This window comes from Oncorhynchus kisutch, linkage group LG7 (genome assembly GCF_002021735.2).
Source record: "Oncorhynchus kisutch isolate 150728-3 linkage group LG7, Okis_V2, whole genome shotgun sequence".
Lineage (NCBI taxonomy): Eukaryota > Metazoa > Chordata > Actinopteri > Salmoniformes > Salmonidae > Oncorhynchus > Oncorhynchus kisutch.
This window is the reverse complement of record NC_034180.2, coordinates 45,688,326-45,704,199: the sequence shown is the minus strand read 5'-3', so window position 1 is coordinate 45,704,199 and position 15,874 is coordinate 45,688,326. Positions and strand designations below refer to the sequence as shown.

At 43.0% G+C, this 15,874-nt stretch overlaps 2 protein-coding genes across 4 annotated transcripts in view; one reads left to right on the top strand and one right to left on the bottom strand.

Annotated features, from left to right (window-relative positions):
- Positions 1-871: 871 nt before the first annotated feature.
- Positions 872-10,188, top strand: selenon (selenoprotein N). 2 transcript variants are annotated; one of them, XR_004210670.1, is made up of 13 exons: positions 880-1,358; positions 2,769-2,886; positions 3,005-3,135; positions 5,463-5,675; positions 5,926-6,050; positions 6,136-6,273; positions 6,442-6,523; positions 7,343-7,531; positions 7,698-7,803; positions 8,089-8,201; positions 8,330-8,395; positions 8,567-8,668; positions 8,865-10,188. XR_004210670.1 is itself a non-coding variant. In XM_020488304.2 (12 exons), the coding sequence occupies exons 1-12, from the start codon at positions 1,137-1,139 to the stop codon at positions 9,030-9,032; spliced, it is 1,707 nt and encodes a 568-aa protein (XP_020343893.1). In that variant the 5' UTR covers positions 872-1,136; the 3' UTR covers positions 9,033-10,188. The 2 variants fall into 2 exon arrangements, 1 of the variants encoding a protein (XP_020343893.1); XM_020488304.2 differs by lacking the exon at positions 8,330-8,395 and having other exon boundaries at positions 872-1,358.
- Positions 9,552-15,874, bottom strand: part of si:ch211-15d5.11 (oxidation resistance protein 1) — a 28,311-nt gene continuing 21,988 nt past the window's right edge. Inside the window, exons 15-16 of one of the 2 annotated variants that reach the window (XM_031829174.1) lie at positions 15,662-15,735; positions 9,552-11,050 (exon numbers count right to left, since the gene is read on the bottom strand). In XM_031829174.1, the coding sequence (XP_031685034.1) occupies positions 10,915-11,050; positions 15,662-15,735 (210 nt within the window). In that variant the 3' untranslated portion in view covers positions 9,552-10,914. The remainder of the gene's footprint in view (positions 11,051-15,661; positions 15,736-15,874) is intronic. The other variant, XM_031829175.1, reaches the window with a different exon arrangement.

The following is a 15,874-nucleotide window of genomic DNA, read 5'->3' as shown; positions in this document are numbered from 1 at the left end:
AACAGTTTACATAATGTCAAAAAGGGGAAAAAATGGTTACTGATGTTATGAAATACACTCGTAATTATTGATTTCGTGCCAGAGAATACAACTTTAGCTACATTGTTATAATGACCGTCACATATGCGTTATTGGACTCTGGAGGAGCAGTTTTTAAGGGGGGGTGTTTGTCTGCAGGGGGACTCGAACTCACCGCATCTAAAAAAGTTAGTAGCACAGAACATTAGCGGCTTCGACCACATGCGAGTCTCGATGGAACTTTATGTAAAAAGTGGTGAATCGAAGCTGATTGATTTTCACTGTTAATTAAGTTGTATATATGCTAATATATTTGGAATCCAGCAATTATTAATATAATGAATTATTAATAGAATTTGATATGAATCATTTTTTTTATATCAATAATTCGTTTTTATATAACTTAATCCAATTTTTGATGGCGGTAATTGAATTATTTCTCCATTGAATCCTATGGGGAATTATTGATATCCAGACTGTATCACAATCGGCGGTAATTGGGAGTCCCTTATTGCGCGCACAATTGGCCCAGCGTCGTCCGAGTTTGGCCGGTGCGCCGCCATATAGGCCGTCATTGTAAATAAGAATTTGTTCTTAACTGACTTGCCTTGCTAAATAAAGGTTATATATGTATACATATATTATATATAAAAATCGAATTACTGATATTGATAAAAATAATTTCTTGATATACATTTTTGAATGATTGATATCAAAACATACAATTATAGATGAAAAAATTTACATAAATATATGTTTTAACGGCTTTCCATTCATCCAATGTTCTCTGGCAAGTCCGACATATTATTATGGTAATGATGAACCAAGCAGATATTCCAACGAATAACAAAATAGTACACTGGCCCTTTAATGCTGTCTTGCCCCTCAGGGAATGTATTCGTTGAATGGAGAAGAGATGTGGGAAATGAGAATATCAAGAAATTAATGTCGTGACATATATAGCTAGCTGTTGGTTGCAACAGAGTAGCGGATAGTTCTACCGAGTAGAGTACATTTTAACCGTAATTGGTAGCTGTATTTCCAATAGATAAGGGTACTTTGCGCCGATTTTCTTTCTAGAGAGCACGCCTGCGTTTGTGTAGGGGCGAGAGCAAGGAATGGCCGCGGACGTGGATAAAAGAATCCCGGAGGACAAGAAAGCTTGTTTGGGGGAGGATGAGCGTCTGGACAAATCTCAAGGCGGTGAACGACTGGCGCCTGGCAGGTCCAAGCGATCTTGGATCATTGGAGCAATGTCAACATTGCTTATGTTCATTATTGTTCCCCTTCTTGCCTTTGGTTACACATATTATCAAGACTCACAGCTACTTAAACGTCATGTAAGTTCAACATCTGTATCCATGTTGTACGCATCTTGTTCAGCAGATGCCTTTAGTTCTGCATCTGAATTGACTAGTGGTGTAAAGTATTTAAGTAAAAATATTTTAAAGTACTACTAAAGTCGGTTTTTTGGGTATCTCTACTTAACTATTTATATTTTTGCAAACTTGTACTTTTACTTCACTACATTCTTAATGAATTTTTTAAAACTTTTAACTCCATACATTTTCCCTGACACCCAAAAGTACTCGTTACATTTTGACAGGAAAATGGTCCAATTCACAGTTATTTAATCAAGAGAACGTCTCTGGTCATCCTTACAGCCTCTGATCTGGCGGACTCACTAAACACAAATGCTTTGTTTGTAGATGGTGTTGGAGTTTGCCCCTGGCTATCCGTAAAAAAAAATATATAAAATAAATAAATAAATAAATATATATATATATATATATATATATATATATATATATATATATACTGTTGTGTCTGGTTTGCTTAATATAAGGAATTTAAAATAGTTTATACATTTACGTTTTGATACTTAAGTACAATTTAGAAATTCCATTTACTTTTGATACTTAAGTACATTTAAAACCAAATACTTTTACTCAAGTAGTATTTTACTGTGTAACTTTCACTTTTATTTGAGTCATTTTCTATTAAGGTATCATTACTTTTACTCAAGTATGAACATTGTACTTTTCCCACAACTGATTGTTGTGGAAAAAACATGATAAAACATGAAAACATATAACATGAATTACCTTTTGAAATTATCGCAAAGATTGCATTTTCTCTGCCAAGTCTTGTGCTGATGGCAGTTATTTTTCTTAACTGTTAAAAGTTAATCATAGTATTTGAAAACATTTGGCTTATTTTACATTTTTGGGAAGGTTTTAGAAGTTGAACACATACCTTTTGTCTTTGTGGGATCAAACACTTTTATACCCCATAGTGTTTTTTAAACTTTTTTGTTGTTGCCCAAAATCGTTTTATTAGGGGGTTGGATGTCTGCCACAGCTGGTCCCACAATTAACACCCCACTTACAGAAATAGTTGTCTGGCTCACAAGTTGTTCTCCTTATTCCATCCATTGAGCTAACATAAGAGGGCACGCAGTCAGTGTATTTTTGTGTAGAAGGGCCTCAAGGTTACAACATTCTTTTGGGAAACTAATCCCCTCACTTCCTTGGCATGTTTAATTTCAAGAACACTCATTTGATAAACGGATATATTTGTAGCTGCTTTCTTTATCCAAAACAATGTTTTCAAAATTGTAGTGTGCTTAGAGGTTAGTGTTAAAGGTTCACTCTGATCGGTCCCAGACATTGTTCAGGAATGTCACTGGAGTGTGAGAACTGACACGGTAAGATGCAATAAGGAGCCCATATTGTGTGTTCCTCCAACAGGAAGTGGCCTTGAAAGCACTGGGCACCGAGGGCCTCTTTCTCTTCTCCTCCTTGGACACAAACCATGACCTGTACCTTAGTCCTGAGGAGTTCAAACTCGTCGCAGAGAAACTCACAGGTTCACCACCAGCCTTCTTATGCACCCTAACACATTCAAATCCAAAATACTCCATCCCCACAAACCCAACACGAGTACTCAGTCATTGGTTTGTAACCTTTTGCCTGCCTCCCTGCAGGGATCTCACCTCCAGCAGATTTTGAGGAGGAAGTGACCCATGACCCCAATGGAGAGACCCTAACCCTGGAGGCCAAGATGCAGCCTCTGCAGCTTGACACAATGACGAAGAGCAAGGACGGCTTCCTCGGGGTAATAAGAGTAGACCAGCCCAACACTCACGTTATGATAACAGTGATAACTTACCTTACCTGTGAATTGCACTGAATTATAAATCAAATCAAATCAAATTTTATTTGTCACATACACATGGTTAGCAGATGTTAATGCGAGTGTAGCGAAATGCTTGTGCTTCTAGTTCCGACAATGCAGTAATAACGAACAAGTAATCTAACTAACAATTCCAAAAAAACTACTGTCTTATACACAGTGTAAGGGGATAAAGAATATCTACATAAGGATATATGAATGAGTGATGGTACAGAGCAGCATAGGCAAGATACAGTAGATGGTATCGAGTACAGTATAACATATGAGATGAGTATGTAAACAAAGTGGCATAGTTAAAGTGGCTAGTGATACATGTATTACATAAGGATGCAGTCGATGATATAGAGTACAGTATATACGTATGCATATGAGATGAATAATGTAGGGTAAGTAACATTATATAAGGTAGCATTGTTTAAAGTGGCTAGTGATATATTTACATCATTTCCCATCAATTCCCATTATTAAAGTGGCTGGAGTTGAGTCAGTGTCATTGACAGTGTGTTGGCAGCAGCCACTCAATGTTAGTGGTGGCTGTTTAACAGTCTGATGGCCTTGAGATAGAAGCTGTTTTTCAGTCTCTCGGTCCCAGCTTTGATGCACCTGTACTGACCTCGCCTTCTGGATGACAGCGGGGTGAACAGGCAGTGGCTCGGGTGGTTGATGTCCTTGATAATCTTTATGGCCTTCCTGTAGCATCGGGTGGTGTAGGTGTCCTGGAGGGCAGGTAGTTTGCCCCCGGTGATGCGTTGTGCAGACCTCACTACCCTCTGGAGAGCCTTACGGTTGAGGGCGGTGCAGTTGCCGTACCAGGCGGTGATACAGCCCGCCAGGATGCTCTCGATTGTGCATCTGTAGAAGTTTGTGAGTGCTTTTGGTGACAAGCCGAATTTCTTCAGCCTCCTGAGGTTGAAGAGGCGCTGCTGCGCCTTCTTCACGATGCTGTCTGTGTGAGTGGACCAATTCAGTTTGTCTGTGATGTGTATGCCGAGGAACTTAAAACTTGCTACCCTCTCCACTACTGTTCCATCGATGTGGATAGGGGGGTGTTCCCTCTGCTGTTTCCTGAAGTCCACAATCATCTCCTTAGTTTTGTTGACGTTGAGTGTGAGGTTATTTTCCTGACACCACACTCCGAAGGCCCTCACCTCCTCCCTGTAGGCCGTCTCGTCGTTGTTGGTAATCAAGCCTACCACTGTTGTGTTGTCCGCAAACTTGATGATTGAGTTGGAGGCGTGCGTGGCCACGCAGTCGTGGGTGAACAGGGAGTACAGGAGAGGGCTCAGAACGCACCCTTGTGGGGCCCCAGTGTTGAGGATCAGCGGGGAGGAGATGTTGTTGCCTACCCTCACCACCTGGGGGCGGCCCGTCAGGAAGTCCAGTACCCAGTTGCACAGGGCGGGGTCGAGACCCAGGGTCTCGAGCTTGATGACGAGCTTGGAGGGTACTATGGTGTTGAATGCCGAGCTGTAGTCGATGAACAGCATTCTCACATAGGTATTCCTCTTGTCCAGATGGGTTAGGGCAGTGTGCAGTGTGGTTGAGATTGCATCGTCTGTGGACCTATTTGGGCGGTAAGCAAATTGGAGTGGGTCTAGGGTGTCAGGTAGGGTGGAGGTGACATGGTCCTTGACTAGTCTCTCAAAGCACTTCATGATGACGGATGTGAGTGCTACGGGGCGGTAGTCGTTTAGCTCAGTTACCTTAGCTTTCTTGGGAACAGGAACAATGGTGGCCCTCTTGAAGCATGTGAGAACAGCAGACTGGTATAGGGATTGATTGAATATGTCCGTAAACACACCGGCCAGCTGGTCTGCGCATGCTCTGAGGGCGCGGCTGGGGATGCCGTCTGGGCCTGCAGCCTTGCGAGGGTTAACACGTTTAAATGTCTTACTTACCTCGGCTGCAGTGAAGGAGAGACCGCATGTTTTCATTGCAGGCCGTGTCAGTGGCACTGTATTGTCCTCAAAGCGGGCAAAAAAGTTATTTAGTCTGCCTGGGAGCAAGACATCCTGGTCCGAAACTGGGTGGTTCGAATGGAGAATAGATAACACTCTACATTGTAAACATTTTACTGCTTTTGAAGCTGTGTCTCTGAGTGGATTCAAAAGATGACCTACCAGTAAGTTGCTTTTATAAAAGGGCTTATGGTGATAAATTACAGAAAAGGGAGAAAAAGGTTCAAATAGACCGTCCAAGGTTTAGCAGAGAAAGCCTCAGATATCACAATTAAGTCTCTGCCTCTCCAGGTTACTCATAGTTCCCTGAGTGGGCTGCGTTCCTGGCAGAGTCCTGCTGTGCCCTCCATGTCCTTCTCTGCCAGCCAGTTCAGGGCCTTCCTGCCCCCCAAAAACAAAGGGGAAGTGGGGGACACCTGGTGGGTCATTCAGAGTGAGCTCAACATCTTCACTGGGTACCTGCCAAACAATCGCTACCACCCTCCTGCACCACGAGGAAAAGAGGTACGTTTTTAGGAAGTGACTGTATCTGATATTTTATATTGAGTTTGATTTTAACTGTCTATTACACTTGATCATCACTCAAACTCTTGGCGATGATTATATATACATTGGCGAAAACCAAGTGTTACTTTGCCTATGAGATGATATTACAGCATAGTTTGTCATGGTATCAGTAGAAAAACGTAAAATGTCACAACTTGGTTGAAGAAAATATATGAACCTAGCAGTGACTGTATTTGTTTGCCCACAGGTTCTCATTCACTCCCTGCTAAGTATGTTCCATCCACGGCCCTTCATCAAGTCTCGTTTTGCCCCTCAGGGAACAGTGGCCTGCATCCGAGCCGCCAGTGACTTTTATCTAGACATTGTCTTCAGGTGAGGGAACTCTGAGATTCCTCATCAAGCCTAGTCCATTGCGTTTACAATTAGTTACCATGTTATTACCCCTGTACCTCCACAGGATCCATGCAGAGTTTCAACTCAATGATGTCCCAGACTTCCCCTTCTGGTTCACCCCGGGCCAGTTCACTGGCAACATCATCCTCTCCCGGGACTCCTCCCACGTCCGACAGTTCACCCTCTACGTCCCCAACGACAGGTCAGTGAATAACACGGTTGACTGTTATCGATAACCAGAATTACCTCTGTAGTCTACAGACTTTGTGTCTTATCCATTCAGAGTAGACCTTTAGGATGATAGTAATGCTACTGATATATCTGTAAGTGAATGTAAGATGGCAGACACTGACTTCTCCCAGTCTCACAGGACTCTGAATGTGGACATGGAGTGGCTCTATGGAGCCACTGAGAACAGTAATATGGAGGTGGACATTGGATACCTGCCACAGGTAGGCTACTGTGCCTTGTCATGCTGTGTAATGTGACATAGTTGGATGTGTTGTATTTGTTATGGGATCTCTGTGGGTGTTTTGTCAATATGCCTACTACCGTGCTCCGAGCACGCAAATTGGAGCACGGGACTGTCAGAGTATGAGTCCAAATCAAAGCACAGAGGGCACCTCTCAGATGCATACTCTATTTGTACATATTTTGAAGCATGCATCGACGCAAGCTTCAACGCAAAGTATGCACAGAAATATGACACAACCATGTAAAAAACGACTCAATATCTTGAAATCAATGGAAGACAATATTTTAGCTGAAGCAAGAGAAAATAAACTCAGACTTTGGAATGAAATGGTGCCCATTCACATATTGCATGACAACAATATTTTGTCTTGATACATTAATAAATACTGTGTTAATTGTGGCATGTGCATCGATCAAGCCCATAGTACGTAAATATGGCTAACAGGCTAGCTAGCTACCCACAAAAAAATTGACAGCTAGTCATCTACCCTGCATAACAACCGTTGTAGGTCTTTGCCTGTTAAACTACCTAGCTGATAATTATGAAGTAAAACGTTGGCTATGTGGAAATCTTGTTTTTCGTTTCTATTGCCAATGTCCTGGCTGGAAAAGTTCAGGGAATGGGGAGGTGCAGCGTGAGGTTATACAGTCAGGGGAGTGCGAGTGCTTCTCAAATGGAATGTTTTATGCGTTCTCCACACTCTCGTACTCCAGATAACATCCTCGGAGAATGCACTCGTAGCATATGAGAGTGGAGCACGGTAGTATTCATATTAAGAAACGCTGTGTGTTGTCAGATGGAGCTGCAGGCCGCTGGTCCATCCACTCCCTCCTTCATCCAGGATGAGGAGGGGAATATTATCGATAGCCGAGGTGGAGGCAGCGACCCTATCCAGTTTGTCTTCGAGGACATACACTGGGCGTCTGAGATCAGCCGCGAGGAGGCTGGTCGCCGCCTCGAGGTCACCTTCTACCCCTTCAAGAAGGTACAGCTCAATACGCCTGCTCAGTTTTGTCCCATCTATTTAGGGGATTGTTCTAGTCACCTTTGAACTTCGGTCACAACTTGGTAGTCCCCAAGCTCTCTCAAAAATAACTTGATAGACTCCGCACCATTGTGATGATGTACATCTCTCCTTCCATTGTCCACAGGTGTCATACCTGCCCTTCTCGGAGGCCTTTCAGCGAGCGCAGGAAGAGAGCAAGCTGGTGCACTCCATCCTCCTCTGGGGGGCACTAGATGACCAATCCTGCTGAGGTGAGACTGTTCACCTGTGACACTGCTCTATGTAGATAAATGATTATAATCCACCTTAGTGCTCACTTAGGGCCATTTTAAGTGATGAACTTACAAAATATAAAGTATATCCTGGACCTGGGGGTAAAGGGGTGTCATCTTGGGGGGGGGGGGGGGGGGGGTTGAAGTGAGTGACTAAGGGAAAGACATCCAGTTAAAGCAGAATACCCTTTTGAGCACTGAATATTACAATGTCTTTAGCTTTGCATCTGACCTTTTTTGCTTCCTCCAAACACGTTGTTACAGGTTCGGGGCGGACTCTCCGGGAGACAGTCCTGGAAAGTTCGCCCGTCCTAGCCCTGCTCAACCAGAGCTTCGTCAGCAGCTGGTCCCTGGTCAAAGAGCTGGAGGACATGCAGGTGAGTGAGCGGCCCATATTGCTCAGCCCAGCCCAGCTGGTAGCCAGTTTAATCGAATGACAGGCTCATTGTAATGGAATGGATGGAAAGGTGTTAAACATGGAAACTTTGTATTTGTTCCATTCCAGATATTCCAATGAGCCCATCCTTCGATTTAAAGTGACACCAGCTGGCACCACTGGCTCATCCTCAAGGTTCAAGCCCGAAAATAATGATACCACTTTTAATGGATAGTGTTCATTACTAAATCAAAGTTTGTCTCAAGTGACCTCAAATTGAACATATTCCACTCCATCTGTTGTCGAGGTCCTGCTGTCTGTTTTGATTGATGTGGTGGTGATGTATCCTAATAATCTTAATCTCAGGCTAACAAGCAGAACCCGGTTGAGAGTCAGAGGGCCCGCCTACACCTGGAGAATTACAACTTTCCAGTAGAAATGATGGTGGCACTGCCCAACGGCACTATTGTAAGTCCTTACAGTTCCATCATGTTTCCATCTCAACATCCCAGTTGTTTATCAACAACCTTTAAGTGGATACTTCACTTTGTTGATTCTGGGTGTTGCTAAATAGCCAGCTAACACATTTTAAAAAGGGTTTGGAGGAAATGACAACAGCTTACAGAGGGTTGAAAATGAATCTCTAATCACTTAAATTCTCTAGGTTCACCACATCAATGCTAACTACTTCCTGGACCAGACGTCCATGAAGCCGGAGGAGGAAGCTGCCACATTTAGCTTCTCTGGGGGGTTCGAGGACCCATCCACTGCTACGTACATCAACTTCCTCAAAGAGGGTCTGGAGAAAGCAAAGGAGCACCTGGCACAGTAAAGATGAACGGTGGTCAAAAGTGTGTGTGTGTAAAAACTAGAGTAATTCCTCTGTGAAGGATAATGATCAAAGAAAAAGCTAACTTGTGTGTAGGTATCAGATTCCTAAAGTGCTGGCTTGGCAGCTGTTAACTTTTCAGGTTGTTTTACTAGCATCCAATATGATCAGTATTACAACAACCTCTTCAAACGACAGTGGCCACTATACCAGTTGAGCCCTCCTGAAGACAATTTTTTTTTTTTTTCATAACTAAACTCAATACTCAGTTACTAGATGTTCTTTCAAGTTAACATGCTTCTAATCCCATTCCATATAATCGCTAATGTTGCTGTTACTTACCAACTATTTTAAAGTACAATGTTCAGAACAGTGGCCAGGCTCCGAACATTGCTTTGACCTCACCTACTAGTGGCTAATTAATTTGACTTATTTATGCCTTCTGTTATGTCATAACAGTGAGTAAGATTTGCTCAAACATTTCTTTATATCTACATTTTCATATCAAAACAGACTGCACCATAATGCATTGTTCTGTTTTATTTGTTATATCTCTCAATATGCAAAGAACCACACGTTTTATTTCTGTTGGGGGGGCAGGGCAGGTCAAGTCGTTCCCTCTAGAGTTTCAGCAGTTTGTGACGGCCTTGCCTGAAAGTCCAAAGTTGGCTGGGTACGGCCTGATGTCATTGCTTAAGCTTCTGCAGGCAACACCCCCGCTCTGTTCCCCCTAGGTTGCCAACAGCTGTCATGGAAACCTGGAAACAAAGCTGTATGGTGGCACAATGTGTAATGTAATAATTGTTTGTTTGGTTAATATTTTTTATGAAAGCCAACAGTCTTATGTTGACTGACTAGTTATTTCTTAACACCTTGACCATGAGATCAGAACTTAAGGGGTGACTACACCAAAGATTATATAACAAAATGAACTTAGAGGCAAGAAGAAGTTAATCATTGTGGATTCTATCACGTGTACATGTGATAAACTTTGAAATGGGTCATATCTTAGGAAAGGTTTCTCCATCAGCCTCTTGTTAAGCGCTGCAAAGTAGGCAGCACATTTAGCCATTGCAGAGGTGAGTCATCCCCTTGAAATAGGCTTTTTGACTGAGTGGCAAATTGTCTGCAAAAAATAAAAATTAATCTTCACTAAAAAGTAGTCTTGAGTGAGCTTGCACTGAACACTGGATGAAACCGACGTGTCCCAGAAGTATCAGAAAGACGTTATAACATTCATAACGTCTATTTGTGTTGTACTGTGTGAACATTGATCAGAAATTAGATCTGAGTAAATTTCAGGTTGTATGTGGGTAACATGAAACATTTCTAAAGGTACTAAGTTTAGACCCGACCCGACCCCCCCCCCCCCCCCCCCCAGTTCATATGCAACAAGGAGTAGTGATTTCAGTTCCTCCAATTCATTAATTTTAAACTATGGTGCCAGAATAAGAGTGCGAGTTGTGCTGGGGTGGAAATGCAGGCAGGCATGGCCTTTAGATGGGGAGATCCATTGTTGGAAGGAAATGTGAATTCCACCATAGAATAACAGTATCCACAAGGCCGAGTCACCTGAAAGTGAGGACCATACCAATCTGCGGAAGGAGTGAACTGCAACAGGACAAGTCTTCCAATGCAGCGAGGGTACAATCTCCAAACCACCAATACCCCTCCACATAACAGTTTGGTCCACATTCAGTAGTAGGGTTCAGAATATTTACAGTTGAGTTTCCAGCGCAAAACCACACATTTAAGTCAAAATAGTCAGGTACATCCAACAACTTATTGTACTAGAATATGTGGTTTCTAGAGTCCTGTTTAATGCAGTGATTGGACAGCCAGAGAGAGTCAGTGTTGCTAGGCGAGGTGAGTTGAGTTCATGTCTTCACCAGAATGTCCAAACCTCCAGCTCCATGACGTGGAAGTCGTCTCTTTCCGAAAGGCAGCAGTTGTTGAAGGTGTAACAGGGGCTACTCCTGCCCAGGTACAGCATCTCATCCAGCCACAAGCCAAAGTGACCACTGGGGAAGAGAGAGCGAGAGAAACTCAGGTCCTTGTTCAATGCTTTAGAATAGAGTAAAGTGATGTGTTTTCCTAAACATTGACGCACACTACAGTGGGGCAAAAAAGTATTTAGTCAGCCACCAATTGTGCAAGTTCTCCCACTTAAAAAGATGAGGCCTATAATTTTCATCATCACTTCAACTATGACAGACAAAATGAGAAAAAAAAATCCAGAAAAATCACATTGTAGGATTTTTTATGAATTTATTTGCAAATTATGGTGGAAAATAAGTATTTGGTCAATAACAAAAGTTGATCTCAATACTTTGTTATATACCCTTTGTTGGCAATGACAGAGGTCAAACGTTTTCTGTAAGTCTTCACAAGGTTTTCACACACTGTTGCTGGTATTTTGGCCCATTCCTCCATGCAGATCTACTCTAGAGCAGTGATGTTTTGGGGCTGTTGCTGGGCAACACTGACTTTCAACTCCCTCCAAAGATTTTCTATGGGGTTGAGATCTGGAGACTGGCTAGGCCACTCCAGGACCTTGAAATGCTTCTTACGAAGCCACTCCTTCATTGCCAAGGGCGGTGTGTTTGGGATCATTGTCATGCTGAAAGACCCAGCCACGTTTAATCTTCAATGCCCTTGCTGATGGAAGGAGGTTTTCACTCAAAATCTCACGATACATGGCCCCATTCATTCTTTCCTTTACACGGATCAGTCGTCCTGGTCCCTTTGCAGAAAAACAGCCCCAAAGCATGATGTTTCCACCACCATGCTTCACAGTAGGTATGGTGTTCTTTGGATGCAACTCAGCATTCTTTGTCCTCCAAACACGACAAGTTTTTACCATTTTACCAAAAAGTTATATTTTGGTTTCATCTGACCATATGACATTATCCAAATGCTCTCTAGCAAACTTCAGACGTGCCTGGACATGTACTGGCTTAAGCAGGAGGACACGTCTGGCACTGCAGGATTTGAGTCCCTGGCGGCGTAGTGTGTTACTGATGGTAGGCTTTGTTACATTGGTCCCAGCTCTCTGCAGGTCATTCACTAGGTCCCCCCGTGTGGTTCTGGGATTTTTGCTCACTGTTCTTGTGATCATTTTGACCCCACGGGGTGAGGTCTGGCATGGATTCCCAGATCGAGGGAGATTATCAGTGGCCTTGTATGTCTTCCATTTCCTAATAATTGCTCCCACAGTTGATTTCTTCAAACCAAGCTGCTTACCTATTGCAGATTCAGTCTTCCCAGCCTGGTGGAGGTCTACAATGTTGTTTCTGGTGTCCTTTGACAGCTCTTTCGTCTTGGCCATAGTGGAGTTCGGAGTGTGACTGTTTGAGGTTGTGGACAGGTGTCTTTTATACTGATAACAAGTTCAAACAGGTGCCATTAATACAGGTAACGAGTGGAGGACAGAGAAGCCTCTTAAAGAAGAAGTTACAGGTCTGTGAGAGCCAGAAATCTTGCTTGTTTGAAGGTGACCATATACTTATTTTCCACCATAATTTGCAAATAAATTCATGATAAATCCTACAATGTGATTTTCTGGATTTTTTTTCTCATTTTGTCTGTCATAGTTGAAGTGTACCTATGATGAAAATTACAGGCCTCTCTCATCTTTAAGTGGGAGAACATGCACAATTGGTGGCTGACTAAATACTTTTTTGCCCCACTGTATATACACACACACACAAAAGTATGCGGACACCCCTTCAAATGAGTGGATTTAACTATTTCAGCCACATCCGTTGCTGACAGGTGTATAAAATCGAGTTCACAGCCATGCAATCTCCATTGACAAACATTGGCATTAGAATGGCCTTACTGAAGAGCTCAGTGACTTTCAACGTGGCACCGTCATGTGATGCCACCTTTCAGGTTGTCAAATTTCTGCCCTTCAAGAGCTGGCCTTGTCAACTGCAAGTGCTATTATTGTGAAGTGGAAATGGTATGCCACACAAGTTCACAGTTGCAACACTCACAACAGAGTTCCAAACTGCCTCCACAAGCAACATCAGCAAAATAACTGTTCGTCGGGAGCTTCATGAAATGGGTTTCCATGGCCGAGCAGCCGCACACAAGCCTAATGCCTCATTCACATCGACAGCGTCATTGCATTTTGGTACTCCAGAAGTACATTCATTTCCAATAGAACGCTGCGTTTGCGTTGCAGTTGCAGTGCGTTCTGTGTGGTGCATACGTTGGATGCACCTTGTTAAACTATAGTTTTGGCAAGTCGGTTAGGACATCTACTTTGTGCATGACAAGTAGTTTTTCCATCTATTGTTACCAGAAAGATTATTTCACTGTATCACAATTCCAGTGGGTCAGAAGTGTACATACACCAAGTTGACTGTGCCTTTAAACAGCTTGGAAAAATCCAGAAAATGACATCATGGCTGTATAAGCTTCTGATGTGTTAATTGACATCATTTGAGTCAATTGGAAGTGTACCTGTGGATGTATTTCAAGGCCTACCTTCAAACTCAGTGCCTATTTGCTTGACATCATGGGAAATTCCAAAGAAATCAGCCAAGACCTCAGAAAAAAAATTGTAGACCTCCACAAGTCTGGTTCATCCTTGGGAGTAATTTCCAAACACCTGAAGGTACCACGTTCATCTGTACAAACAATAGTACGCAAGAATAAACACCATGGGACCATGCAACCGTCATACCGCTCAGGAAGGAGATGCATTCTGTCTCCTAGAGATAAACTTACTTTGGTGCGAAAAGTGCAAATCAATCCCAGAACAACAGCAAAGGACCTTGTGAAGATGCTGGAGGAAACAGGTACAAAAGTATCTATATGCACAGTAAAACGAGTCCTATATCGATATAACCTGAAAGGCAGCTCAGCAAGGAAGAAGCCACTGGTTTGCAACTGCGCATGGGGCCAAAGATCGTACTTTTTGGAGAAATGTCCTCTGGTCTGATGAAACTGTTTGGCCATAATGACCATCATTATGTTTGGAGGCCGAAGAACACTGTCCCAACTGTGAAGCATGGGGGTGGCAGCATCATGTTGTGGGGGTGCTTTGCTGCAGGAGGAACTGATGCACTTCACAAAATAGATGGCATCATGAGGGAGTAAAATTAGGTGGATATATTGAAGCAACATCTCAAGACATCAGTCAGGAAGTTAAAGCTTTAACGCAAATGGGTCTTCCAAATGGACAATGACCCCAAGCATACTTCCAACGTTGTGGCAAAATGGCTTAAGGACAACAAAGTAAAGTTATTGGAGTGGCCATCACAAAGCCCTGACCTCCATCCTATAGAACATTTGTGGACAGAACTGAAAAAGCGTGTGCGAGCAAGGAGGCCTACAAACCTGACTCAGTTACACCAGCTCTGTCAGGAGGAATGGGCCAAAATTCACCCAACTTATTGTGGGAAGCTTGTGGAAGGCTACCCGAAACGTTTGACCCAAGTTTAAATTGTTTAAGGCAATGCAACCAAATACGAATTGAGTGTATGTAAACTTCTGACCCACTGGGAATGTGATGAAAGAAATAAAAGCTGAAATAAATCATTCTCTCTACTATTATTTTGACATTTCACATTCTTAAAATAAAGTGTTGATCCCAACTGACCTAAAACAGGGAATTTTTACGTGGATTAAATGTCAGGAGTTGTGAAAACGGAGTTTAAATGTATTTGGCTTAAGTGTATGTAAAATGTATGCATCTAACTATATGCGTAGATGGCTTGACAGAAATGGTAGCAAAAGGTGAATGTTTAACTTTTGTTGCACACATATCCAGATGATGCTGCATACCCTTTTGCACAAAAACACTGTCGGTGTGATCAATGCGTAAGATCACCATGCCCAACGCCAAACGTCGGCTGGAGTGGTGTAAAGCTCGCCACTGGACTCTGGAGTAGTGGAGTGATGAATTACGCTTCACCATCTGGCAGTCCGATGGACAAATCTGGGTTTGGCGGATGCCAGTAGAAAGCTAGTTGCCCCAATGCATAGTGCCATCTGTAAAGTTTGGTGGAGGAGGAATAATGTTCTGGGGCTGTTTTTCATGGTTTTAGGCTAAGCCCCTTAGTTCCAGTGAAGGGAATACTTAAAGCTACAGCATACAATGACATTCTAGACGATTTTGTGCTTTCAACTTTGTGGCAACTGTTTGGGAAGGCCGTTTCCTGTTTCAGCATGAAAATGCCCCCATGCACAACGCGAGGTTCATACAGAAATGGTTTGTTGAGATCAGTGTGGAAGAACTTGACTGGCCTGCACAGAGCCCTGACCTAAACCCCATCGAACACCTTTGGGATGAATTGGAACACCGACTGCAAGCCAGGCCTAATAGCCCAACATCAGTGCCAGACCTCACTAATGCTTTTCTGGCTGAATGGAAGCAAGTCCCTGCAGCAATGTTCCAACATCTAGTGGGATTGCCTTCCCAGAAGAGTGGAGGCTGTTATTGCAGCAAAGGACCAACTTCGTATTAATCCCCCATGATTTTGGGGGATTACATGACATGACTTTTGGTCATGAAGTGTAGCTGTAGCATCAACATGCAGTAAGTGTCAAGCAAACAGAAATAACATCAGCATCAAGAAAACCATAACCTAAGACATATTGGTATGACTGAGTGACCCCACCTTCCTCCTCCGATAGCAAAAGAGTCCAGGTCTCCCTTTATGAAGAAGGAGTTTTCTCCGGTCCACTTGAAACACTGTGGGACGTGACAAGGACAGAGTCAGTATAGGATACCAACACACGAGTACCCCTCTGTGCTTATGAATGACCTTGCCTTTCTGTAATGCTATGCACATACAGTACACTATTGATAGCAATGAGTTCCTACACATTGT